This window comes from Tribolium madens, unplaced genomic scaffold (assembly GCF_015345945.1).
Source record: "Tribolium madens isolate multiple individuals breed KSU strain unplaced genomic scaffold, Tmad_KSU_1.1 Scaffold_7;HRSCAF=85;Tcas5.2_LG10, whole genome shotgun sequence".
In the NCBI taxonomy this organism is placed as follows: Eukaryota; Metazoa; Arthropoda; class Insecta; order Coleoptera; family Tenebrionidae; genus Tribolium; species Tribolium madens.
The window spans coordinates 9,495,542-9,522,862 of record NW_025401050.1 but is presented as its reverse complement, the minus strand read 5'-3'; the positions used below and the strand labels follow the sequence as shown (position 1 = coordinate 9,522,862).

Genomic DNA, 27,321 nt, shown 5'->3' with positions numbered 1-27,321 from the left:
TATTTTCGAAGTGGACGCTTAGTAAACGGCGATTTTTTAATTTTAAGTTAAAACAAGTAGGTACCCCTATTTTCGTAAAACGGCATTTTTTTATTTTACATGAAAAATTCACAGCTGGCTAGATGAAAATCATTTATAATCACTCTGTATAATAACGTCTATTATACACAAATGTGGACCAACAAGAAACAAGATTTTTTTAAATTTTTTTAGTATTTTGTTGTTCTTACCTAATGGGGGCTGCAGCATTCCCCCTGACTTCTCACAGTGCCCCACAGGATTAATCTCCTTCGAGTCCACCAGCCTCCAAAAATCATTCTTATTATCACTCCCATCGAGCCTCAACCTGAGCCTCGATCCTAAAACCGTAATCACCGTCGCAATGCACGTCGATGTGACATTCCTCGGATCCAACGCCTCCAATTTCATTGCGACTTTAAATTCGTTATGGGGCGGCGTCACCGCCTGCTTGAAGCAGCTCGCAGGGGCCGCCACCGAGTTCGTGTCTTTGAGATACTCGTCCCAGTCGAAGGGCTGATATGTCTCGTACTGGAAGGGCCCCGGTGAGGCCTCCAGCGGCGTGGTGGGGGCCACTGCCGCCACCCGATTCTGCAATTCGGCTCTTTTCTGGAACTTGTTCATGCAGTACGTCGAGCAGAAGTCCTTCGAGGGGCTGTTGGCGCCCCGTATCACATTGTCGCACTGCAGACACGCCCCCTTTATGTAGGCCTTGCGGAACTCGGCGAGACATGTCTCCGAACAGAACTCCTTCTTGCCGTTGGTGGTCGGGAGGACGTATTTGAGGGGTAGTTTGCTCTCGTTGCACCACGTACATGAGATGATTTTCTTGGGGGGCCGGCCGGGGCCCCGCACTTTGCCCGGCGTCGGGTTGGGGTTACTCGACATCGCTCGATTTGAAAACCATCAGTTTACCTCCAAAATCAAACGGGTTTAGGGGACATGGCTAGAAGTGGCAAGGGGGCACTTTTCTCATCACGGATTACATTGAAAATACCACTCGGAGGAGTCTTCAGTGATGTAATGACGCAAAACCGGGGACTAAACGGAAAAATACATCACAATGTCAACGACGTCAAAATGTCAACAACGCGTTGCTGTTTGTGTAAGTGTTGCCAACATCACAAACATAAATCACTATTATTTAGGGAATTTTCATCACCCAGCGCCATTTTTAAAAAAGTTTATTCAAATAATCATTAAATAAAAAATACACGTAAAATTAAGCTTACAATTACAAGATTTAACCATTTATACACATCATTAACAAAATTGCACCGACGCTTCATCCATGTTTTTGCTTTTTGACTTTATTATTTACATTATTATTATCAGTTGTTCTCTTCGCTGCTCGTTTTAATTTCTTCTCGTCGGTGGTTTTTTTCAGGCCTTTCATTTTACGTGTTTGAATCTTGTTGATTTCTTGTTTACCGACGTGGATGCGACCGTGAGTTGTGCCCAAACCATCAACACTGATGTTCTTCTTTTTAGTCACTTTGAGTTCTTTAGGTTTGCGCAAAGCTTCTTTCATTAGGTCCTCGGTGGGTAGTTTGCTTCGTCGGAGTGTGAGATCTATTCTGGGACCTGGAAAAAATATTTTGGCCATAAATTAAATTTTACAATTCAACACACTTTCTTCAATATTTTTTGGAAACAAACTTTGAAATTTTAAGATGGGGTTTATTTAACCCTAAAATGTCAATTTAAATACATTAATTTTATCTCCTGTTTTTTTATGTCAAATAGTCTTAACGTTGGCAGCAATAGCAAATTCATGGTAATTTTAACAAACAAAGTTGGCAATTCTGGTTTTCGATTTAAATTGAAAACAATGTCATTAAACGTCACCAAAAATGCAAAAACGAGAACAAATTCGGTACCGTAAGCAGTTTTTGGAAATTCAAAGACAAAAAGTGGGCAAGTAGAAGTCAGAAAAAGAAAGATCACCGTTAAAATTTAGACCCAATTTGTAATGCATTTTCTAATTTTTAGTAAGAAATCGACGAGAATACAAAATATGAATGAAAAAAAAAAAAAACACAAATACACCATTAAATTAATTGGTTGCACTTTTAAAGAACCAGTTAAAAACTTCGAACTTATTTCAATAAATTACACAAACTTTATTACAAATTTTTATAATTTCTGCTTGTACTTTTACAAAATAACTTTTTTCTGTATAGACACCCTTTTTCATTAAAGTTTTTGTAGCAAGAAGCTCATTTTTGCCCTTTAGACATTAGGTTGTGAAAAAAAGTAAAAACTTTCCAATTTTAATATGAAAAGCATAATTTTTTAAGAAAATTTCTAGAGATATAAACAAAAAGCAAACAAATTTTGTGACTATGGAGATAAGTCGCTACCATTTTTTCACCAAAATTTTGACTTGGAGATTTTCATTAAAAAAACAGACTTTCTTACTATCTTACATTTTGAAAATTTAAATCAAAATTAGTGAAATCTAGGTCTATTTTCTTTGTAACGATTATCTATTACTAAAACGAGATAGCTTGAACTCTCTCACACCCGTGTAAAACGTTAATTTAACCATCTTTGTCACGTAATAGCAATTGTTTATTCCTGAAGATTGGAAAATTTTGACGGGCTAAAAGTAGAAAACGGCAAAAGGTAGAGATCGACTAAAAGTAAAAAACAATAATTCATTCATAATTCTTCAAAGTAGTAGAGTTTTTATAGAGAAAAACAGGCCTAAAAGTGCATAAATTTTAAGTTTAATAAAAAACCTTAACCAAGAGTGCGTTGGATTTCAATCAATCTGACACTTCTGACAGTTGGTGACATTTTGCGTCAATGTGCCTTAACCAAAAATGATAGAAAAACGGTAGCAAACATAAAGCAGATAATTTACCTAAAACAAGAATAAAAAACAGAAACATTAAAACAAAGAAAAGCAAATCTATTAAAAAAATAAAAATAGAAGATTTACTTTTCTCATCAAATTTTCTGATAATTTAAAGTTTTTTTTTGCAAAATTACTACAATATAGTGTTCGTTTTTTTTAGATACTGTGTTTCTATTTATTATTAGTTAATTTAAAACCAAACCAAAAACAAAAAATATCACAATAAGATAATTTGCGAAGGCAGAACACAGAACAGATTTGAAAGAAAGTTTAAAAAAAGACAAAGCGACGTTAAAAACATTTAAGATAGAATTTACAAAAAATAAGAAAGAAAGAAATAAAGTTGAAAAATTGGAGACAAGGATGTTAAAAACGAGTAAAAAGAAAGCACAACATAAGAAAGAATAAAAATATGGAAAAACGAATATTGGACTTAAAATTAGAAGAATGTAGGACAGAAACATTGGAGAAAGAAGAAAATTATGAAAAAGTATCAAAAATGGATAAAAGTAGTCAAAAAAATAGAAAAAACCGAAAACCTGAAAGTAATTTAATATAACTAAACAGGAAGACTAAATGAAACAAGAAAATAGTAAACAAAAACAAAACAATACAAAAGTGTAATGTGAAAATATAAGGAAACATTAATTGAATTCCATTTTTCTCTTGGAGTTAATTTTGGTGGCAAACAAGTCGGAAAAATAATTGTTTCTTAAGCATTTTTTATGTCTATTTAATGATACTGATGATTTATTAATATTAAAATTTGTAGTCCACTGCAATAAAAATAATTTATTTTTTGCATGAAAAAATGGCCTCTCCTGCTGCTTTAACTTTGGTATAATAAGGAGACGTTTCTTTAAGAAGATACAAAAAGTAAAAGAAATCACAAGGTTTACAAAGTACCGGGTGACTATTAATATTTGTGTCAAAAAATCTATTGGCAGCACTGAATTATTGGTAATCCTTCTAATTTGTTATATCAGAAATGTTTCAGGTGACGGCTAAATCAGCAGTCGCCTGTCGCAAATGAATAAAAATTTGACGTTTAAATTTGAAAGTCAAATTAAAATATTAAATTTGACACCAACTTGAGGAAAAAAATCACAATTATTTACAATCACCCGGTGCAAGAAGCAAACAATTAAATAAAAAATATAAGAAATAAAAATAATAAAACCAACATCCTGTCCAAAATAATTTTTCAAAATATAAAAAATAAGAAACGTTTTAACATTAGAATTATAATATAATATACAGGGTGCGGCAGAACTAGCGCCCCAGAGAAAAAAGGTACCAGGAACATGAAAAAAATGTTTAAAAAATTCTGACATTTATTTTTTGACATTTGACATTTTTTATGCCTATTTAATGATACTGATGATCCTGTATTTGTTTTTTTATAATTATTTAGTAAAAGTACAAACATTTCGCCAATAAAACCCACAAATAACATTAAACAAAGTTACAATTTAGGATACAGCTTTCTTGTTTCCTCTTCTAATAGACTGTAGCAAAAAAACTTGAAAAATTATTTTTCCAACAGAAATAAATAGTCAAAGTGCAAAATTTAAACTCTCATAACTTCTAAATTTTTATAGATAGATTTTTTAAATATTTTTTCCATGTTACTAGTATCTTACCTTCTCTGGGGTGGAGTTCTGTATATAAAAAAATTCTGGGCGGGAATGGTCAACTGGCAATTTTATTATAAAAATTAACAAATAAAAACTTATTAACGTAAAGAACACGGGAATAAAAATCAGTTCCGTTTTTTTAATATCATTAACTGTAGTGTACGAACAGTTTATTGTTGTAATCCTGTTTATTTGAATTAAGAAGAAAGAATGTAATAAAATAGAGAAAGTAAATACTTAAATTATTGCATCTGTTTTTTTTCTAATCTTCTAGATTTTTATTCTTATTTCCACAAAATCTGAAAAAGTTTACGGCTCCCATGTACATTTTTACCCAGTTTAATAATTTTTATGCAAATTTTATAAATTAGTAGACTAAAAGTGAATTGATTTTTATTGAATCACATTTAGCTCTAAAATTTAAAAATAAAATAGTGCTTAGTCAAGTTGTTTTTAAATTAAATCATAAAATGTTGAAGGGTGTTGGCGCACCCTGTATAATTGAAAAAGTGTTGCTTAAACATAATATTTCTTAATGTTCAAATAAATTGCTGATTTATTGACAAATTTCGATTTACAACTGTTCACACAAAACAACAAAATGAGTTTTATCTTCACAAAGCTCACCCATTTCTTCCAGTTCCACCCGTGGTACTCTACACCCGGACTTCTTCATCATAACTTTATAAGACCTAATAAGAATCTTCCCTTCTGGGGTGGCAGTGAAGCTAATTGTGTGTTCTAAACCTTGCAATCTGATTGAATTAACTTCCTCCCTATGAAACATGTCAATGAACAAACTCTTGAGATGTTTCAGGTCCTCAGTCTCCTCCCACGTGGGGCCGTTGAAAACGAGACAAGGCTTCGTCCCTAACGCTATTTTCGAGCAGGCAAAATCTTTCATAAACTCAGCAGACTCCACATGCAACTCCACCATATCTAACAAACTATAATTAAACATCCTACCAATGACTAGATTGTCTGGCCTTTTTTTACTATGTGAACTCATTACGAATAGGGACGACTCGTATTTTTTACAGAAACCTTCCACAGGAGCTGCGTTCTCGAAGACTGTTATGTCATTTTTCTTACTGAGCATTTGAGCCTCCGGTTTTTTTAAATCGTACAAATCTTTCGCCAAACGTCGCAGTTTCTCAGATGATCGTCTGCCTTGTAAAAACAGCGCCTTTTTGGGGCCTTCAATCACTTGCGGTTCTTTCTTCAGGAGGACCTTTTTGCCTTTACGTGTGGTCGCTTTACTACAAATTGGGGCCCGGATGAGCAAAAATCAAGCAAAAGGGGGCTTCTACTTACACCACACGCTGGATTACAACCATTTTCACTGGTTTTTGCACTTATTTCCACGTATTTTTGATTGTAAACTTGTCTACACGTGTTGTGAAGAAAACTAACCTGCTCCACCAATGCCAACCGCACGGAGCAAAATAACGATTCTTTGAAAGTTCCCAAAAATTTACAACAAAACTCAGAAATAACAAAATTGAATTAGACACAAGCTTAGTAGACAAGCTATGCAATGTGTCAAATTAATTTCATTCTTAAATGAGGCCTAGAATGTTATTTATTTAAAATTTGTAGTGTGAAATCTTGGGTTGGTATAACTGAATTATTAAAGCGCCAAAATTTAATCACTTTTTTTTGCAACTGGTCTTATATTTATCTTTAGCTTTAGATTTATCTATTAAAACTCCAAACAAGTAGCGTAATTACTTGTTGTCTCATTAATGGTTAGTACTTCTTGTCTGTTAACTACCTAAAAATAGTTTTTATAAAGATAAGATTCATAATTTTGTGTTGGTGACATTGACACGAAAAAATTGGATAAATTGGTAGTCTCAGGACTACGATGGCAAGTAAAGAAATAGAAAACAAACATCAAACTGATAAATTCATTGAAGGTAATATTTTCTTTATTAAAAAATCTTTATTACAAAACAAGTCTTGATATTCTTAAACTAAGTTAATTTTCATATGTATTCTCCAATGCTAAAAATAAAATACTTACGCTACACTTTTAGCATATAGTTTGAAACATTTTATTAGAATTTTTACCTACTAAAACCAACTTTGACATATTATACAAAGTGAGTCATAGAAATAACTGACTATTATAATTTATATTATAGAAAAGATTTGATTTTTTTATACGTAATGCGGATTCACGTAAGATGACGATCTTTAAAAATATGAAATGCAACCCAAAATACATTACACATATATTTATACAGTGAGTGGCAAAATTGTGGAATAATCTTATTTATTTAAAACTGAAAATATTTTGTTTTGACAAAAATACTCAGTTCTCTTTTTTAAAAAATACAAAATTTTCAACTTCATTTAATTGTGTTTTTCGTTGATATTATTTCACTTTTTGTGTAATATTTAATATTTTAGTGTTGTCAGTTCGACAATTAAAAGATCTATCAAAGTGGCAAAAAAATTAATTAAAAGTGTAAAATTTTAAATCAAGTTGAAAATGTTGTATTTTTTAAAAAGAAAATTGACCTGTTTGAGCATTTTTGCCAAAACAACAGTTTTAATAAGATTCAGTTCAATAAAAGTACATAATTTTATAATTTTCACTGTATACATTAGTATCGATATTTAAATTAAAACTGTATTTGTTACTGATTTACTTATAAAAAGTTTGCTACAGGCTATTAGAAGAAGAAACAAGGAAGCTGTATCCTAAATTATAATCTGTTTAATGTAATTTGTGGCTTTTATTGTCGAAATTTTTGTACCTTTACTAAATAATTATAAAAAAACTTATACAAGATCATCAGTATCATTAAATAGACATAAAAAATGTCAAATGTCAAAAAATAAATGTCAAAATTTTTTGACATGGAATTTTTAAACATTTTTTACCGTATTTTATTGGAAATTTTCCTCTGGGGTGCGAGTTCGGACACACCCTGTATTTGATACATTTAAAAAATATAGAAAATACTGTAATATGAAGAGCAAAACGTTGTTAACAAGTTACTCGATTTCATATTAATGTGCATCGAAGTAGTCGTTGAAAGTCATTTTAAGGTGGCAACCATGCAAAAATTCAAACAATCCTAACCTCAATATTCCCTAAAAATTATTTTCTCAAATAAATATGTGTACCCCAGGTAGCAAAAAATAAATAAAATTAACAAGGTAATTAACATGGGCTAGGAACCAAAGATTTTTGTCATTATTGTGTTTAAATTTGTTCTGAATGACATTAATGCCACTTTTTGTGTGAATTCGCCTTTAAATTAAAGATGCATTTAGACTTCTGCACATTAATATAAAAAAAAATATTTTTATTTTACAGGCTATAATTTTATGCTCCCTTGTGTGATTCTCTCTAGTAATTTTTGTTTGGTATTAAAAATTTCATTTAAAAAGTTCAGACACTTCTTTATGAATTTATAACTCGCTTTTTCAATGTCGCACATGTACGACATCTCCTACTGATTTATTGATACGACAAAAGAAATATTTACATGAATATAAACATCAAACAATATTTTCGCTAAATTACAAACGTACCAAGAAAAAATAAAATAACAATGGAAATACAAATTACAAAACGAGCTGAAAACATCATAAATTCAGCTTTTATCATTCTTTACATGGAAACAGTAGAATTTTTCCCATGTTCAAGAGTTATATAACTCGCCAACCAAACAAAATCTCCTCATTTAAATAAAATTCGGCAAGTGGGTCGTAACTCTCCAATTTTAGCCTCGTGTTTAAATAAAATAATAGCTTATTTTATTCGCAATTACTCTTCTGTCTGCGACCTCGTCTTACGTCATACGATAACAAAGAATAGGTGATACTTGTAAAATCAGATCAGTGTCTTTATGTGCGCTTTGAATAGAGACAATCACTTCTCATTTCCAACAGTAAGTGAGAAAAATTTCCTCACCCACACCCCAATTTTGCAAATTTCAGTGAAAGACGACTCAAACGATGACATAATCCAGCGCAGCATCGGCCCCCTAGGCCGCTGGCACATCTTCATGTGTGTCATCATCTCCTTCGTGAAACTCCCAGTGGCTTGGCTCCAACTCAGTATTGTTTTCATCGCTCCTCCAGCCACATTCACTTGCATTGACAACCAAACCTCTCAATGTGCCCCAAACTGCACCGGCCACGTTTTCGACCGGTGAGTTGACCCGATTTGAGTCCACTTGAAAACTCATAGTCTCAATATTCCAGGTCTGTTTTCACTGAAACAATCATCACGGAATGGGATCTCGTCTGTGGTCGGGCTTATTTGGCCAATTTGGCCCAAACTTTGACCATGTTGGGGATCCTCATCGGGAATATGCTATTTGGGTACTTATCAGACCGATTGGGGCGCCGGAATCCTCTCATTTGTGCCGTCTTTCTGCAAGTTTTGTGTGGCATGGGGGCGGCGGTCGCCCCCTGGTTCCTCTTATTCCTCGTTTTGAGGTTCATTGCAGCTCTGGCGACTGGGGGGACAATGGTGATGAGTTTTGTCCTGGTTATGGAGATTGTAGGGATGAAATGGAGGACCACACTTGGGATTTTGTACCAAATCCCTTTCAATATGGGATTGTTGACTTTGCCCTTGTTTGCTTACTTCCTCCGGGATTGGCACCACTTCCATATCGCGATTTGTGTCCCAGGGATTCTCCTCTTGTCGTATTATTGGCTCCTCCCTGAGTCCCCAAGATGGCTGTTGACAGTTGGTCGCAAAACCGCCGCCATTAAAGTCTTGCATTTGGCCGCAAGTCGCAACAAACGCCCCACAGCCCCCATCAAAGCCAACGTTGAGACTTACATGGAGCGGAAACAGCTCGAAGGGGGCAAACAAAGCGGGAACATCCTCGACCTCATCCGTACCCCCACCATGCGCTCCTACACCATCTGCATCGGTTATAATTGGTTCGCTTGCGGGCTTTGCTTCTTCGGAGGGGCGCAATACATCGGCCAACTCGGGGGCGACATCTTCGTCAATGTGGCCCTATCTGCGGTTATGCAAATCCCTAGTACGTTTTTCTCGCTTTGGTCGGTGGCGGCATGGGGGCGCAAGTACACTCTTGTCTTTTCCAATGTCTTGTCTGGGGTTTCCTGTCTTTTGATTGGGGTTATTCCCCCGGAGCCGACTTGGATTAGGACTGTCCTCAGTTCGGTTGATATGTTTGCATTGGCGATTTCGTTTCCGACGGTTTATTTGTACTCGGGGGAGCTTTTTCCGACTGTTGTGAGGAATGTGGGAGTGGGGACGAGTTCCATGTTTGCGAGAGTGGGGTCGATGGCAGCCCCCTTTATTGCGGGGTTGGTGTTGGTGGAGGAGTGGTTGCCGCCGTTGGTTTTTGGGTTGGCACCCCTGATTGCGGCCTTGTTGTGTTTCAAGTTGCCGGAGACGGTGGGGTGCAGGTTGCCGGATACGGTGGAGGAAGCGGAGGCTTTAGGGAGTAAAAAAGATGTTCAATAGAAAATAATTGTAAACAATTGGTTAATAAAGTATTTTTCCTACGACTCTAACAGAAAATAAGTTTTTCTGTGGCCAATTACCTCTTGCACTACTCCAAAAAATTAAAGGGACAAAAAATTTTTCTAAATACAGAGTGCGCCAGAAGTCGCGGCCCAGAGAAAAATGCTATGTAAGGTAAGATACCAGGAACATGGAAAAAATGTTAAAAAAATTTTATCTATAAAAATTTCGAAGTTATAAGGGTTTAAAGTTTGCACTTTGATGATCAGTATCATTAAATATATACAAAAAAATGTCAAATGTCAAAAAATATGTCAAAATTTTTTGACAAATAGAATTTTTTAAACATATTTTTCATGTTCCTGGTATCTTACCTTACTTGAAAGTTTTCTCTGGGGCGCGAGTTCTGGCGCACCCGGTATTTTGGTGATTTTTGAAAGGCTGTAACTCATTGAAAAATGGTCGTATCTAGATTAATGAAAAACTATTTTGAAGTTTTACGTTTCTAGTTTTGAGATCTTTTGGGTATTCATGGTTAAAATTATGCCACATCTTTTTGAATTACCCGATATATTCAGAATTTAAACATTTAATTCCTACTTATTGAATATCAAAATGTTGATCTTCATTATTTGAATTTTCAAATTCCTGCTCATTAATTCAACTCAAAAATTGACTTTCGAACTCAAAATTTTAACTTTTGCAATTTTCAAATTCAAATTTTGTATTTCAATGAAGTACGAATTTAAGCCTAGAAATTGGTATATACGAAATTAATTATGTAATTAATTTCAAACTTGAAACTCAGACAGATTTTCGTCTTTGAAAATTCTGTCAAAGAAAACGAAAATTTTAATTTTTTAATTTCCAACTTTTATTTTCTTGGGAAAAAAATATTACATTTCCTACAATATTATTCGCTTAATTTTCAGTAAAACCAACCAAAGGTGTAATTTTTTTGTATTACAAGGCAGGAAAGCGAAAAATTTGAGTTTTAGAAAAATCGGTATAAACAAAATGTTTTTTCTAGAAATAGATTTGTTTGTTATCTTTTCATGTTAAGAGACAAAAAGACACTCTTTGATATGGTGTAAAATGTTGTCTTGGCAATGGGGCCCTTCCAGTTTTTGGGTCATAACTTTTTTAGCCTATTAACCCCTATTTTTGATACCAAAAATTTAAAGTTTTTCATAAAAAAGATGCTCTTCTTTCATATCAGGTGAATAAAAAGTATGGAACCAAACGTTTTTTGTTTAAACTATTTATTTTTTGAAAAAACTAATTGATGAGTGATAAAGTACTATAAAAATGTGATGATTTAACAAGAATAAAATTTCTCGAAATTTCCTTTTGTTTTTGAGTTCTACAAAAAAAATTTTTTTTTAAATGGCAACCCACTATAAAATCATTTTTCTCATAAAAGCTATACTCTAAGGATTACAACTATCTGCTTTATTTTTAATTTTTTCAAAAATTTTTTTTCACATAAATTGCAATTTTGACAAAAAAAATCGCATAACTCAAAAACAAAATTTCGTTCTGAAAATACGATCACATTTTTTATATTACTTTAATTTATATTAATTATTATTATCTGGAGGCAAATGATTAAAAATAAAACCGCTTGGTTCCATACTTTATATTCACCCTGTATATTGGGTTAAAACTAAACTCTACACCGCTCTGCAAAATCAGAATTTACGAATTTTGAGCGTGACCTAAATTTTAGAGCAACAATTTGATTTGTAAAATTTGTAAATTTTTAATTTTCGACACACAATCTGCGCACGTCTTTTTGGCCATTTTAAAATTTTTAATTTTCATTTTAAAAAAATCTTCAAAACCCAAAAATACGTGTTTTACTATTCTTCAAACACTATCCAGTAGTGTCACTAAATAATCAAAATGTCAACATGGTATAAAAGCCCTCTTGAATGCCAAAAATTTCAGTTTTGTTAATAAAGAATTCTACATTTCGTAGTTATAGAATTTGATTTTTTTTATTTAAATCGTAGGTTTCAAAGTCAAAGTTAAAATTGTGTGATTCAAAATCAGTATTCTAAGCTTCATAAACGTTGGAATTATTAAATTAATAACGAATTTCATATTCAAAAGTTAAAATTTTCAGTTTTAACTTAAAGAATTCCATTTTTTAAAGCCCCTCTTGTTTAAAAAAAAAAACAAAAAACAGTATATTGTGTTTGAGATAAATACATAGAACTGTCTTTCATATTCAGAACTTCCGACGTGATAATCGCAACTCTTAGATTAAACATTGAAAATTTCAAATGATGTGAAATGCAAAATTTAGCGTTAAAAAATTTATAATTCCAATTTTGGGTTTGGAATTTGAGATTCTGTGTCTAAAAGTCTGAATTCCACGTTTGGGTCTCAAACTCTAAAATTTTCAGTTCAAAAATAAAAATTTGATTAAATTTGAAGCACAATTTAAATTCAGACATTTTTATTACAGTTTTGTTCTTGTAAATAATTGAACAAAGGTATAAGAAAACTTCATTGATGTTTTTTTAACAAGTTTATTCCTTATATAAAATGAGAAAGTGGACAAGGTTAACTAGACACGATGGACGACACTTACCTAGAATTTTTCGTCAAATCCTTCACTTATTTGAATATGTGGCCCGAAAAAAACACTTTTTGCACCACTTTTCAACAATATTACGTTTCAGTAATCATCACAATAACGACATTTCCAATTTTAGCTGATTTAATAACACAATTTCGCGGTAAGTCACTTATAAACCCCAACTTTTATAACATTATTTTTTTCTAGAAGAGTACATTTCTTTCACTAGTGTTAACGAAAACTTTGTCGCATTAAGTGCCCTCTATGCTGTTACTTACGTTTCCGTTTGTTTTATCAACCGGAAACACAAAATCAGGGCTTTGATAGCCGACTTGGCCCTTTTTGAAAAGTTCAGTTCAAAATCAATTATCGCTGAAACAGACAAATCGGTGAAATTTTACACTAAATTATTTATAGTTTACGGAATTGTGGGCAATTTGTGTTATGGGCTATTGCCCATTTTGGGCTATAAGAAGTGTCATGAAACCAAATCCGATCATATGATTAAGTATGGAATACCTTGTGGACTTGTAGTCCGATTTTTGTTCCCTTTCAAATTCGATTATTCGCCACTTGCCGAACTTGTAGCTTTGTACGAAATTATTATTTGCATTTTGGGCACTAGTGTGGTTGTGATAATCACAACATTAATCTGTGCTATTTTACTACACATCACTGTGCAGTTAAAATGTCTCAAACAAATTATTCTGGACTTGTCCCAAGTCAGCGATATGGAAGTTTTGGAGAAGAAAATGAAGTTTTGTGTCAAATATCACACTGCAATTTTAGAGTTAACTACTTTGTAATTTTTTTATTTTCTTAAATAACTGATATTTTAGTTATGGGATTCGAACCGATTTAGCTTTCAACGAAATGATGCTCTTGCACATAACCTGGACCGGATTTATTATAAGTGTTCTTGGATTTGAAATCACTACAACTGATGATTATGTCGAAGCTTTTCGATTTTTTATGCATTTGTTGGGGTGGTTAGGAATGCTATTTTTGGTGTGTTACTACGGCCAAAAAATTTTAGAGGAAGTATATATTCGTTTTCATATTAAGGTGGCAACCATGCAAAAATTCAAACAAACCTAACCTCACTATTCCCTAAAAATTATTTTCTCAAATAAATAGGTGTACCCCAGGTAAAAATAATTAAAATTAACAACGTAATTAACATAGAGAAACATAAAAGAAACTTTGTTTTGAATGACATTAATGACACTTTTTGTGTGAACCGGCCTTTAAATTAAAGATGCATTTAGACTTCTGCAACCTACTTGATGCAGGCTGCTTTCAGAATTTTCTCTTAAATGTGTTATTTCAGAGTTTGGCCATTGCTGATGTCACTTATTCGTTCCTTTGGTACCAAAAATCGGTGATAGTCCAAAAATACGTTCTCCTGATTTTATTACGAAGCCAAAAAGCCTTGACTTTGAGAGCGTGTGGGGTCAAAGTCATGTCTTTGGCCACATTTTTGGGGGTAAATGAGCACATTAGCCGAATCAACTTGTTGTAAATTGTATTTTTCAGGTCTTGTACTCGGCATATTCGTATTTCACTCTACTTTTGAAATTAAAACCGTAATGGCCATCTTCAACGAGTCACGCTGTAGATGTCTTTTATTATAGTAAAAACGTTTTATTGAATTTATTTTAATTTCGTTTTGCCGAAACTGTGACCAATATAATTTATTTCTTGTGTAGTTTTACATTTCTGAAACGCATTCTAAATAGGCAACCAACAGTTGACATTCAATTTGCAAAGTGGGCTATGTAAGAAATGTCAAAAAATTCAATTAACAATTTCATTAAAATTCTCTCAAATTATTGGTGAAAATAGTAGTGGAGTGGTGCAAAGTAACAAATCGTTGCTTGCTATAGGAGTATTGTGCAAATATAACATGTATAAATTAAATAAATTTGAAAAAAAAAACATGAATGGTTTTGAAGTTAAGTTTATAGACAGTCCATCAGAGGGCGCTGCAATTTTTCAAGTGGCTCGAATGTGTTGAAACCTGAAATGTTTAACAGTTTTTAAACATTAAAAAGTGTGTGAAGTTGTGTGAGTTCGTGTTTGTTTCAGGTGAGTTGTTTGCATTAACAGCGTTTTTGTGATTTGAAATAACCGATCTTCAATGCAAAATGGGGTCCCTACTTGACTTTTGTTTGAAGTAAAAGATGAAAAAAGATTGATATTTATGTGAAATTCCAGCTCTTACAACCTGAATTGGGAATTCTTATTAATATCAAAATAATTTATGTCCTTACAAGTAGTTTTACCAGGTCATTTGAATTTGCAAAGTGGGCTGTGGGGAAAATTTAATTAACAATTTCATAAAATTTACTTCAAATTATTGGTGTAAAGTAAAATATAGTAACAAAATAATAAATTACTACTACTATTATGATTACGAAATATTTTTTTTCTGTAAAAAAAAAAAACAAAATCAAGTTACAAATGAGTTTGGTACATTCTCAAACAATCCGCCAGTGGGCGCTGTAATTTTTCAACTCTCGAATCGGTTGATGTGTTAAAGTTTTTAAACATTTTTAAAGTGTAAAAATGTGGGTTTTTCGTGTGTTTTAGGTGAGTTGTTTGTGTTTACAGTATTTTTCTTAATGTGATTTGTAAATCCGATATTTTAATGACTATAATAGGGACCACTTGATTATTGCTAAATTCAAAATGTCTTGAGTAGGTACCTACTAGATTTACCTAACGATGTTGATACATATACAGTGTGATATTAAAGGGTGTGCAAATACAGGGTGCGCCAGAACTCGCGGCCCAGAAAAAAATGTCATATAAGGTAAGATACAGGAACATGGAAAAAATGTTAAAAAAATGTTATCTATAAAAATTTGAAGTTATGAGGGTTTAAAGTTTGCACTTTGACTCTATTTATTTCTGTTGGAAAAATGTTTGTCCCTTTACTAAATAATTGTAAAAAAAACATATACAACATCATCAGTATCCTTAAATAGACATAAAAAATGTCAAATGTCAAAATTTTTTGACAGATAGAATTTGTTAAACATTTTTTTCATGTTCCTCGTATCTTACCTTACTTGAAAATTTTCTCTAGGGCGCGAGTTCTGGCGCATCCTGTATTTTAACAGGTGATAGTAGAGCTCAAAAGAAGTCAAAATAACTAAACTTATTGCCTTATCCGAATGTTTATAGTTTTTGTTTCCAATGTTGTTCAATTTAATTTATTGTTGAATTTGAGTTTATTACAATTATTCATAAGACACAAATTGGTGATTTTTTCGACAGATTTCTAACTAAATTCAGGAAAACATTATTTGAACGGCCAAAAAAATACCCAAAATCTGAAAACTGTTGCATAAAGTGCAATTTTATGCCACTGGCAACATTTTATGCAATACTTTGGTCATCATCGACCATCGACTGTAGTTTTTAAGTGAGAAATTGTTGCAGTTTCACGTTTTGTATATCACCGAAACTAATTTAAGCTATTTTCGAGGGCATAGGTACGTCAAATGTCAAAAATTTTAACTGACAAATAAAATAATAAATTCAATTTAAAAGGTGCTCAATAGAAAAAATGTACCAGGTGAATAAAAAGTATGGAACCAAACGTTTTTTGCTTAAACTATTTATTTTTTGAAAAAACTAATTGATGAGTGATAAAGTACTATAAAAATGTGATGATTTGACAAGAATAAAATTTTTCGAAATTTCCTTTTGTTTTTGAGTTCTAAAAAAAAAAATTTTTTTAAATGGCAACCCACTAAAAAATCATTTTTCTCATAAAAGCTATACTCTAAGGATTACAACTAACTGCTTTATATTTAATTTAAAAAAAAAATCACATAAATTGCAATTTTGACAAAAAAAAATCGCATAAAAATACGATCACATTTTTTATATTACTTTAATTTGTATTAATTATCATTTTCTGGAGGCAAATGATTAAAAATAAAACCGCTTGGCTCCATACTTTATATTCACCCTGTATAAAAAAGTCTGGTGTGAACATCACACTACTTTCCTTATCCAACTTATTTGGAAAACATTCTTACGGTGTTGGAAATCCGAGTAGCAAACGTTTGCGTTAGTGCCACCTGCCGGATTACATCACAGTTGCCGCGGGTGCAATTTTTTTTAGTTCAGTACCCATTATTATTTTATCATATTTTACTGTTTAATAAGGTATATTTCATAATTATAAATAATTTTTATCCCCATGAATTTATTTATAGTATCTTCAAACGTATAATTTTGATTTTTGGTTTTTGCGGCCGAACGGTGCGACCGATTTTTACCAATTGTTTCGTGCTACAAGTAACTTACATTTACTTAAGCGATTAAGACAGGCGTTAAAATGAATATTTTCTATTGTCACATTGTAAACAAAATCTCAATAGGAAAATAAAAAGTAGATACAATACAGTAAAATTATTGTTCTCCCTAGTTACAAGTCAATAGAGTATATAAGATTAACTTCAAAGATATGTTCCTAACATACAGAGATTCTTAAATATATTTATATAATTTTAAAACATCAACATTATATGCCACATAAATCTTGAGCCTTTCAATTGCACATTTCTTCGACAGTCTTGCTCTGTCTCGTATTATACTTCTTCTGGACCTCGGGTTTACTATGCACCATCTTCATATGAGAATTAAAACTACTCTTCCATTTTGTTTCAAACATACAAACTGTACATTTATAAATTTTCGCATTTTTCGAATTCGCATGCACCCTTAAGTGTGACTTGATACTCTCTTTCCACTTAGTCGTAAATCCACATTTCTCGCATTTATACGTCTTGACTTCACTTTGACAATGCACTTCTTTCATATGCTTGGCCAAGTAGTACCTCGACTCACCTTCATACTCGCATTTGGCACATTTATAAGTCTGTGTTGAATTATGTCTCTCGACATGCTCCTTGAAATACTGCTTCCATATCGTCATAAACGAGCAAATCGTGCATTTGTATAGCTTGACCAAATCCGGATTAGTATGTTTTTTGACGTGTTCGCGAAAATACTGCCTCCATTTCGTCTTAAACTTACAACTAGTACACTTGTAGACCTTATCAGGGACGCTGTGCTGCTTCACATGATCGCGGTAGCATTTACGCCAAGTGGTGGTAAAATCGCATTCCTCGCATGCGTATTGTTTGAGCATTTCCGGGTTTTGGTGTTTTTTAACATGCTCGCGAAAGTATTGTTTCCATTTAGTCGTGAATTCGCACTCCGGGCATTTAAACACCGGAATTTGATCCGGGTATTCATGTTTCTTGACATGCTCCTTAAAGTATTGCTTCCATTTGGTTTGGAAAGGGCATTCGGGACAAGAAAATGTCTCCTCCTCTTCACCAGTATGGATTTTAATGTGTCGTTTCATGTAGTTTTTCGAACGGGACTGGAAGGGGCATTCGGGACAATGGTGCATTTTGGACGAATCAGGTGGGTTGTGGATGGTCATATGACCAGCGAGACTATTCTTCCATTTGGTTTTAAATGGACAAATGTTGCAATGGTACAAAGCGATGGTTTTTGATTGGTTGTGGATGGTTTGGTGGCCGAGTAGACTATTTTTCCATCTGGTTTCAAAGGGACACTCGGGGCATTTGTAGCTGGCGCTCTCGTCGTGTAGTTTAATGTGACGTTTCAAGTATTGTTTCCATTTGGTTTTAAACATGCATTCGGAACATTGGAAATATTCGATTTTGTCGACAATGTCGTGGACTTTATTCAAGTGGTGTGTGAGGGCGTATTTCGAGTCGGCTTCAAAAATACAAACTGTGCATTTGTAAATTTTATTTTTTTTCGGTGAACTGTGTCTTCTCACATGCTCTTTGAAATATTGTTTCCAGCGTGTGGTAAATTGGCATTTGTCGCATTGGTACTGTTTTATAGTATTGGGGGCCGAGTGGATTTTCATGTGTTCTTTTAAATACTGTTTCCATTTGGTTTGGAAACTGCAATCTGGACATTTGTGCTTTTGCAAGCTTTCCGGTAAATGTGATTTTATATGTCGGTTCAAGTACTGTTTCCAATTGGATTCAAAGGGGCACTTTGTACATTTATAAATCTTTAAATTCGTGTCTTTGATTGTATGAATCGATTGGTGCATTTTAAGACTGGTTTTCCATTTTGTTTGAAAACTGCAGGTTGTACATTTATACATATCAAGGCAATCGGGGGCGCTATGAATCCTTGTGTGTTTAGCTAGATAGTTTTTCCATTTGGTTTTATACGTACATTTTTTGCATTTGTATAGTTTGACGAATTCGGGGGAGCTGTGGATCTTCATGTGACCGCGAAGACTGTTTTTCCATTTGGTTTTGAAAGCACATATCGTGCATTGGAAATTCTTGATTTCCTCACTTGTGGGCTCATTCTTCACACTGTCGATAAATTCAGTCTCGGGGGTCTCTACACAACTCAAATACCTGTAAAACCATTCTGGATAATCAGTTTTCTATTTGGAGAAATTACCTTGGATCATCAGGACATTCCTCTTTTATTTCTACTTTTATTATATCACAATTGGGGCTTTCTTCCTCACACTCGATTTCCGTATCGCTGAGTTTCTCCGTTTTCACAAAAATGTTGTTGTAATCGTAATTTTGTTCATTTTCTTTACTCATTTTTATTTATTTCTTTAGCTGTCAATGCTGAGGGTATTTTTACGATTTGATGAGAGGTAATTGTTGCTTATACTTGATTTTATTCACTTGTTCACATTATTTCAGTTTTTATACAACACAACAATTTGGGCATTGTGTTTTTACTATTTTTTATTAATCGTCTTGTTTATTAAAAAATAAATAAAACGGAGCGCCATCTACAATTTTTGATTGGTGGAAAAACGCGCTTAATTTGAATTGTCACCATGTTTACACATTTTACAACAATTAAATTCTAATTTATATCACATTGTTATACTGTGATGATGAGTAATTAATAACTTGTTTGTGTTTGGACCAAATTTTAGATAATTATTAACCTCACTTTTTGACAGTTATGTCATCATTTTAGTACGAATTTTGTAATTTTACACTCTAATTAAGTTAATACTTAAAATGAATGTCTCAAGAATATGTCAAGGCGCTTTTAGGGGCATTATTAAGGTATTTGTACATAAAATTGGTCAAATTTTGTAAAACATTTTTATTTATTTCTTTAGCTGTCAATGCTGAGGGTATTTTTACGATTTGATGAGAGATAATTGTTGCTTATACTTGATTTTATTCACTTGTTCACATTATTTCAGTTTTTAGACAACACAACAATTTGGGCATTGTATTTTTACTATTTTTTATTAATCTTCTTGTTTATTAAAAAATAAATAAAACGGAGCGCCATCTACAATTTTTGATTGGTGGAAAAGCGCGCTTAATTTGAATTGTCACCATGTTTACACATTTTTACATTGTTCAACAATTAAATTCTAATTTATATCATATTGTTATACTGTGATAATGAGTAATTAATAAGTTGTTTGTGTTTGGACCAAATTTTAGATGATTATTATCGAAAACATAACCTCACTTTTTGACAGTTATGTCATCGTTTTAGTACGAATTTTGTAATTTTGCACTCTAATTAAGTTAATAATTAAAATGAATGTATCAAGAATATGTCAAGGCGCTTTTAGGGGCATTATTAAGGTATTTGTACATAAAATTGCTCAAATTTTGTAAAACTAACCCCAAATTTTAGAGGAATTTATACATTGAAAATTATCAAAAATTACTGATTAATTCGAGAAGATTTCACCAAACCAAGACTCAGTTGCGCCAAATATCCACAGTTAATACTAAACAATTGCATAAGGAAGATGGTTGGGTTAAACAAATGTTGAAAAAGATTCCTTTTTTTAATGTGGAAAAAACAGTAATTTCACTTCAATTTTTGCATAATTTTCACTAAATCGGTCCAATTTTAGCGTCTGATGGCCGCGGCGTATTTTCTCTACGAAAATATCGCAGACCGAGTCAATTATGTTAGTTTTTTTGAGGAGTTGGATGTGCCTGATACTTTTTACTCATGGTTTGTTATAACCGAATTGCACATTTGGATGATTTCGGCTCGTATCATGGCAGAAGGTGACAATGGCCGACATTTAAGGAATTTTCTAGTCGAAGCGCTTTGGAATGATGTTGGTCAAAGGATAAAAAAGTTGGGAGCGGTTGTTTACTAAATTTTTGTTAGTATTTTTTGTTAATTTGAGAAAATTATAGTTGAGTAACCCGTCAGTGGCTCGGGAACAGGTCAAACAGCTCTCTGAGCAGCTACAAGCCGCCTTAATCGCATATGATGAAGGGTTGCAAAGCGACGATACTATTCTAGCGGGGGCTTTGTGGAGGCGGTTGTATCAACAAGGGGATGTTGACCCCCGATCGTTAGAAATTCTAGTCAAATATGTCCGAAAACAGGTATTTTGAACGATATCTTGATCTCGATTTTGTCTATTTTGGTTTTCTTAGATGCGACTTTTGGATCACTTGTCAATGGAAACGCTAACAAATGCGAAAATTGATTGGGTTTTGTTAAATAGATAGTTAAGTAAAATAGTTAAAATAAAGTTTATTGTGACAGTTAACAGTTAACTACATGTCAGTGTTTGGATTTTTTCGTTTTTTTCTTAATTTGTTGACATTGAATGGCTTCATCGGCTTCCACTGCTGTAATAGCACACCTGAGTTTTGCTTGACAATTGTCACTACAACCCGAAGCCATCGCTGGTGCACTTTCACGTCCTTGAAACCTACAAAACAATTGAGAAAAATGACTTGAAAACAAACGCAAAAAACCTGAAATATTGTTGCATCAGAGTGTGATTTTTGGACATTCTGTTCAGCATATCGGCTAAACTGTCATAACTTGTGTTTTTTAAACCGTAGGCGTCTTTAAATGAGTATAATTTAAACCATTCAGGGCTTTTATTTTTGTCTTGATTGGCTTTTGTTAGATTAAATGTGTATTGGTCATAATCTAGCACTCTCTGAAAAAAAAAAAACATTATTTTGGTTAGTCCCCTATTTTTTTTATTACGTAATCGTTTGTGTCAATGTTGTATGTTCTGTAGTTTGGATTAAACCTGACAAAAGTGGTAAAACTGCCCGCATTGTAGGCTACATTGATGATTTTTTTCGTATTGTTGGCATCACGAAAAAGGCGGAGCTCGTCTAAGTGGGTGTGGCCATTAAATTGGGCCACTATGATTGGCGCAAACCTGTTTAAAATAACACTAAGTGTTCAAAAATCACCCTTTCAAATCACTACCTGTTGACTATTTTATGAAACTGATTTGACCATCTTTGAAGACATAAAACTTCACCTGGGGGTATATGTGACAAAATATGTACTTTTTCACCTTTCTTCTCGGCTTCGCTTAACACTTCTACCAACCATTTAAGTTGGCCGTAAGGATCATCATCGTCGTATAACAACCACCTGAAATTATTTTAATTTATCATTTTGTGTGTTTTTTGATTGTAATTTGTGTACAAATTGCTGGTGAAACACACGTTACTGTTCAGTGCTACAATTCTGAATTTGGGTTTCACCAAAACCGTGTAGTAACCGCCGGTTTTGATAGTGGCGCTAGTGTCGTTCGGTAACCATCGTGCCCATTCAATTGCCATTAAATCAAAAACCCATTGAGTTGAAATTTTCGGACTTACGTCCCCAGGGGAATAACTAAAAAAATCATAAAGTGTGACCAACTTTTCGAGGATAAATCACTAACAAATCGGTCGGGTGTGGCTCATGGTTGCCTAAAATCGGATAAACGGGGGTTGTATTAAATGTATCCTTAAATAATTTGAAAATTTTTTGAATGGATTCGACGTTGTGGTCTTTAGTAGTGGCCCAAGACCGGTGACTGATTATATCACCGGTGTAATAAACCAAATCGAAGTTGGCCTAAAACCATAGTGTCAAGAAGCCCAAAACTGGAGGATTTTTCTCTACTTACGTGATTTTGTGTCAAATAGGATGTAAAATTGGTGATGGTATACCATGGAATGTCACAAACGTGGTAATCCCCCCAAAAACCAGCCGCATTTGATGGTTTCGAAGGAGGACCATTGGATTGTTGGCAACAAAGTGGTAAATCACAGGCGGCATTGCTTCCAGCTTGGTACAAAGGATCGTAATGGAAATCAGTCAAGTGGAGGAGTTTCAACGGTGCCGCTTTGTGGTGATTGTGCTTGAAATTTTGTCATTTCGGGGGAATTACCGGACTTGGGGGAGGCTTACCTGGTGGTGGGCGTGTCTCCGAGGGGGCGGAATCGCAACTGTCCATTTTTTCATATTGGGGTCTTTGCAAGTTTTCTGTTGGAAAGCTATAGCACAGACTCGGAATCCGGTCAAATCTTTTTTATTGTCGATAATGAAAAGGACAGTGTCCTAAAAATTGTGGTTCAGTTTTTGTCAGTTGTTGAAATTACTAACTATTTCAATATTTATGTAACCGTCACATGCCACTCCTCCCCAGTCGGTGAAAAGTCGACATAGTTTTTGGAAATATGTAATCATGGAATCTCTATTTGCGCCTCCTCGTCTGTATTCAATAATCTGATTGAAGACTAGTTCGCAGCTTTGGCAAAAAATGTCATTTGCGAGTTTTCTATCTGGGATTTTTGTGATGTTTTTAACGGCTGAAGAGAGACGTTGGGGCACAGTTCTAGTCGTTTGTAGTGTCTGGACTCCATGGGAAATTATTTGTGGTATTTCTGTCAAGGTTTAACGAATTTTTTGCTGAAACGTGGAATTTAAAACTTACCGTTATGATGGTTGTGACAAGAAACTAAAAAAATGTTAAATGCCAAAATGAGAAAAACTGAAATGTGCATTTTTGAGTCAGGAAGTTGACACAAGACTGGGAGGACTTTGAATTTCTAATCACTAGTGTCATGTCATAGGGTATTGAGATAGGGAGGCATAGCAACATGTTTGGAATGTTTGTAAATATCTATGGTAAATAAATAACCTATTTTTAGCAACTATCACTTTATACAAGATTTCCATTTCACTTTTAGTCTGTAAAAATATCCTACAAATAGAATTTTTAATAAAATAGCCCTTTTTGTCCCTTAAGGTTGAACTATACTGAATAAAAAAATTAATCGTTATTTAAAAATCCTGAAAACAATATAACTTTTTGATGGCCTTAGCAGCAATATTCAGGATGCGCCAGAACTCGCGCCCCAGAGAAAATTTTCAAGTAAGGTAAGATACCAGGAACATGGAAAAATGTTTAAAAAATTCTGTCTGTCAAAAAATTTTGACATTTGACATTTTTTATATCTATTTAATGATACTGATGATCTTGTTTTTTTACAATAAAAGCCACAAATAACATTGAACAGAGTTACAATTTAGGATACAGCTTCCTTGTTTACTCTTTTACTAGCATATAGCAAAAAAACTTGGAAAATTATTTTTTCAACAGAAATAAATAGAGTCAAAGTGCAAACTTTAAACCCTTATAACTTCGAAGTTTTTATAGATAAAATTTTTTTAACATTTTCTCCATGTTCCTGGTATTTTACCCTATATGACATTTTTCTCTGGGGCGTGAGTTCTGGCGCACCCTGTATATAAATATATTTTTTTTTGTCCTTGCCGTTTAAAAATAAATTAAAAAAACCTCCTTTTTTGGCTATTTTATTTTTTATAAAAAAACTAAAGAATTTTTTGATTTATTTTTGGCGTATTGTAGATTACCTACTTATGTTACTGTATTTTTTTCATACAATTTAAATAATGCGTTTTTTTTTTATAAAAAAATAAAAACTATTGAATTTGGAATCCGTTACAAATACTCAAAATGAGATAAAAACTCTGTGTTACTGTGTGTGTGAGGTACTTTTTTAATTCAGGAACAACATCCATATTTCTTTATACAGGGTGCGCCAGAACTCGCGCCCCAGAGAAAATTTTCAAGTAAGGTAAGATATCAGGAACATGAAAAAAATGTTTAAAAAATTCTAACTGTCAAAAAATTTTTACTACATTTATTTTTTGACATTTTTTATACCTACTGATGATCTTGTATATGTTTTTTTACAATTATTTAGTAAAGGTACAAAAATTTTGCCAATAAAAGCCACAAATAACATTGAACAGAGTTACAATTTAGGATACGGCTTCATTGTTTCGTCTTTTAATAGCCTATAGCAAAAAAACTTGGAAAATTATTTTTCCAACAGAAATAAATAGTCAAAGTGCAAACTTTAAACCCTCTTTGAAATTTTTATAGAAAATTTTTTTTTAACATTTTTTCCATGTTCCTGGTATCTTACTTTACATGACATTTTTCTCTGGGGCGCGAGTTCTGGCGCATCCTGTATACAAAATCTTTTGCAAAATCATATAACATTGTTGTAATTAATAATTATTAAAATATTACCTATGTTTTAATTTAGAAAATGAAGTAAAATTAATGTTAATAATTGAAATAGTAGTACCTGATTCACAAAATACAAATTTACCCATTAATAAACAAAACAAAAGTTAAAAGACCCAATAAGATATTACTTTTTTCCAATTCACAACTTTGTTATGTTACATGAAAAAGTTATACCTAATCAGGGTCCTGTTGAAACAATTTATAGTTGATTTTAAAATTATTTTTTGATCGTTTTTTTACCTACGCGTTGAATTTTATAGAAAAAATATACAATTCGATACATAGTTGAAACAGTGATTATTATTAAAGCTCACTATTTCGAACCATAAATTTATTTTTGTTGCATTGTAATAAATTGTAGTGATTTATTCAGTGATTTATAACCCAAGATGAGAAATGTAATAATTTAAACACACTCGGCGATTAATAATCCTGCAATAGTAAAGTCGATGGACTAAACCAGAACATTGGAATTATGCTTTATTAAATCATAAATTACAGGTTTCTATAATAATCAAACTTCCGACATTTCAATATCATCAATAACCAAATCATCCAACATTTCCGCCAATGTTATCCTTGGAACATTCTCATCAACATCATCGCCTGAATCGATGACAATTTGTTTCGTAAAATCTTTAAAAATATTGACATTTTGACGCAAATCGGGGTCTTCTTCCAAGTCATCCAAAAACTCATTGTAGTCCCTTGAAACAAAAGAAAAATGTTATCGGATTGTAACCAATTAAATGTATCATGTTACCTATTATCGGTAATTAAGGCAGTTTCTTCTTGGGCCATGTGTTTCAATTTCCATACTCTTCTCCTCTTCCTTTCACTCCTGTCGTAATATTTCTTCACTAAAACGACATCAGGAATGCTACTTTTCTCCAATTTATCGAAATTGGCATCATTTACGTTACTGTCTTCAAGATTATAACTGAAATTTTTTTTATATGAAAATGATTTATCGGAGTTGAGAATTTGGCTAACCCTAAAACGTAGTCTCCTGGTTTTAAAACATGCCCCAAATGAGTCCTTGTGTGTATTGTATTGTCAGTAACACCCAATTCTGAAGATCTAACAACCCAAATGTCGGCTAAAACATGTTTATTTGAAATGGCCCCTTGTCCTGGAAAGGTTTTTCGGTCTTTATCCATAATCGGTTCAATATCCATAACAACAAACTCGACGAGTTGTTTAGGATTACACATGGCGTTGAAGGGGCTACGCCAATAAACAGTACTATTAATTTCAGCAACTTGAAAAAAATAAAACCACTAAAGAGAAAATTAAATGATGGTGTGTTACTTTGCGCCCTTGATGGATCAATCAAATGTAACGAGTTGGTAACCCTGTACACAAGACAAATGGGGGAAATACCGCCCAACTGTTGAGTTAATTTCTTCGGTAGACACACCAAACTGTCTTTTGACACTGGGACAATTTCCACCGAGTAAGTGAATTTGTAATTATATAAATTACTGTGGATATCGTGCGAAATCAGTTTTTTCGAATGGCTGTATTTGCATGGAAGCACAGCAGCAAGAAAATCGACCATTTTCCGGGCATGAGCCTCAGTGGCGTAGAAAAAATCAAGACCGTCTATAAATTCAAATAAAAACAATTGTTACCAAGAAAATAGAGAAAAATAATACCATGAATCGGTTTAATCCCCAATGTGTTGTCGTGTGCCTTATGTTTCAAAATCAACTGTTCTAAATAATAGAAAGTTTTCTTATTTTCCGCCTTTTGTCTCACTTGGACCAAAGCCCGCCAGAAATTCTGTGCTTCGGACCGATGACAGTCATCGCACATGTGATGAGTGACCACATAGTCAACGATGAAAACCTGCTCTAACATGGCCCCCCCTAAGACTTCCCCATGCACCTTCAACTTGACTTTAATTCGCTTCGAGTGAGGTTCAGTCCAGACGAATCCAGCATCGACCAGTTTCACCCGATTCAATCCTTTCAATTTTTTCAAACACAACGAAAGCAATTCTTTTGATTCGAGCACGCAATGGGTCCATTCCGACGGGGGGCTGAAGTAGCGTTCACATCCGCGGCAGAATTGGAGGGTGACTTGTTTGGGGATGCCTTCAGTGATGTCGACTTTGGTGCGGAGACAAGGCACGCACATGTTGGAGGGGTTGGGGTCAATGGGGGTGCCGCATTCGCAACACAAACTGAAAATTTGGTTTAGTACTTGGGGTGGTTGATAAGGGGGCTTACATTTTGTTTGTGGGGGCCGGGAGGTCCGTTATGTATTCCATTTTCAATGGTAATGAYACATGTGCTTGCACCTAACCTCAAATTATTGACATTTAAATCA

The 27,321-nt window shown here is 33.4% G+C and overlaps 8 protein-coding genes across 10 annotated transcripts in view; 3 read left to right on the top strand and 5 right to left on the bottom strand.

The window, feature by feature from the left end:
* The window catches only part of LOC123009884 (polycomb protein Scm), a 9,743-nt gene extending 8,647 nt beyond the window's left edge, over window positions 1-1,096 (bottom strand). Inside the window, exon 1 of the mRNA XM_044406441.1 lies at window positions 231-1,096. Within this exon, the coding sequence (XP_044262376.1) occupies window positions 231-906 (676 nt within the window). The 5' untranslated portion in view covers window positions 907-1,096. The remainder of the gene's footprint in view (window positions 1-230) is intronic.
* A 91-nt stretch (window positions 1,097-1,187) lies between these two features.
* Window positions 1,188-5,951, bottom strand: LOC123009886 (ribosome production factor 2 homolog). Its single transcript, XM_044406445.1, has 3 exons — window positions 5,833-5,951; window positions 5,146-5,777; window positions 1,188-1,602 (listed from the first exon to the last, which is right to left on the bottom strand). The coding sequence occupies exons 1-3, from the start codon at window positions 5,853-5,855 to the stop codon at window positions 1,304-1,306; spliced, it is 954 nt and encodes a 317-aa protein (XP_044262380.1). The 5' UTR covers window positions 5,856-5,951; the 3' UTR covers window positions 1,188-1,303.
* A 317-nt stretch (window positions 5,952-6,268) lies between these two features.
* Window positions 6,269-10,038, top strand: LOC123009672 (organic cation transporter protein-like). Of its 2 annotated transcripts, none has more exons than XM_044406133.1 (3): window positions 6,269-6,437; window positions 8,476-8,689; window positions 8,743-10,038. In XM_044406133.1, the coding sequence occupies exons 1-3, from the start codon at window positions 6,386-6,388 to the stop codon at window positions 9,986-9,988; spliced, it is 1,512 nt and encodes a 503-aa protein (XP_044262068.1). In that variant the 5' UTR covers window positions 6,269-6,385; the 3' UTR covers window positions 9,989-10,038. The 2 variants fall into 2 exon arrangements, with proteins under 2 accessions (XP_044262068.1, XP_044262069.1); XM_044406134.1 differs by lacking the exon at window positions 6,269-6,437 and adding an exon at window positions 8,239-8,426.
* Window positions 10,039-12,572: 2,534 nt separating this feature from the next.
* On the top strand, window positions 12,573-14,648 carry LOC123009893 (odorant receptor 4-like). Its single transcript, XM_044406454.1, has 5 exons — window positions 12,573-12,735; window positions 12,783-13,365; window positions 13,415-13,616; window positions 13,906-14,061; window positions 14,112-14,648. Exons 1-5 carry the CDS (start codon window positions 12,573-12,575, stop codon window positions 14,163-14,165), a joined length of 1,158 nt encoding a protein of 385 aa, XP_044262389.1. The 3' UTR covers window positions 14,166-14,648.
* Window positions 14,649-16,993: 2,345 nt separating this feature from the next.
* On the bottom strand, window positions 16,994-19,400 carry LOC123009625 (zinc finger protein 600-like). Of its 2 annotated transcripts, none has more exons than XM_044406061.1 (2): window positions 19,062-19,400; window positions 16,994-19,015 (listed from the first exon to the last, which is right to left on the bottom strand). In XM_044406061.1, the coding sequence occupies exons 1-2, from the start codon at window positions 19,211-19,213 to the stop codon at window positions 17,143-17,145; spliced, it is 2,025 nt and encodes a 674-aa protein (XP_044261996.1). In that variant the 5' UTR covers window positions 19,214-19,400; the 3' UTR covers window positions 16,994-17,142. The 2 variants fall into 2 exon arrangements, with proteins under 2 accessions (XP_044261996.1, XP_044261997.1); XM_044406062.1 differs by lacking the exon at window positions 19,062-19,400 and having other exon boundaries at window positions 16,994-18,769; window positions 18,825-18,964.
* Window positions 19,401-19,831: 431 nt separating this feature from the next.
* Window positions 19,832-21,183, top strand: LOC123009593 (ubiquinol-cytochrome-c reductase complex assembly factor 1). Its single transcript, XM_044406003.1, has 5 exons — window positions 19,832-20,236; window positions 20,289-20,462; window positions 20,515-20,757; window positions 20,810-21,004; window positions 21,056-21,183. The coding sequence occupies exons 1-5, from the start codon at window positions 20,189-20,191 to the stop codon at window positions 21,128-21,130; spliced, it is 735 nt and encodes a 244-aa protein (XP_044261938.1). The 5' UTR covers window positions 19,832-20,188; the 3' UTR covers window positions 21,131-21,183.
* Window positions 21,139-23,515, bottom strand: LOC123009592 (sphingomyelin phosphodiesterase-like). The gene is made up of 10 exons (XM_044406002.1): window positions 23,359-23,515; window positions 23,028-23,308; window positions 22,833-22,982; window positions 22,549-22,782; window positions 22,321-22,496; window positions 22,080-22,271; window positions 21,855-22,025; window positions 21,624-21,804; window positions 21,383-21,573; window positions 21,139-21,336 (listed from the first exon to the last, which is right to left on the bottom strand). The coding sequence occupies exons 1-10, from the start codon at window positions 23,426-23,428 to the stop codon at window positions 21,186-21,188; spliced, it is 1,797 nt and encodes a 598-aa protein (XP_044261937.1). The 5' UTR covers window positions 23,429-23,515; the 3' UTR covers window positions 21,139-21,185.
* A 1,939-nt stretch (window positions 23,516-25,454) lies between these two features.
* On the bottom strand, window positions 25,455-27,321 carry LOC123009749 (60S ribosomal export protein NMD3). Its single transcript, XM_044406257.1, has 6 exons — window positions 27,222-27,321; window positions 26,646-27,175; window positions 26,299-26,592; window positions 25,981-26,248; window positions 25,751-25,927; window positions 25,455-25,694 (listed from the first exon to the last, which is right to left on the bottom strand). The coding sequence occupies exons 1-6, from the start codon at window positions 27,260-27,262 to the stop codon at window positions 25,502-25,504; spliced, it is 1,503 nt and encodes a 500-aa protein (XP_044262192.1). The 5' UTR covers window positions 27,263-27,321; the 3' UTR covers window positions 25,455-25,501.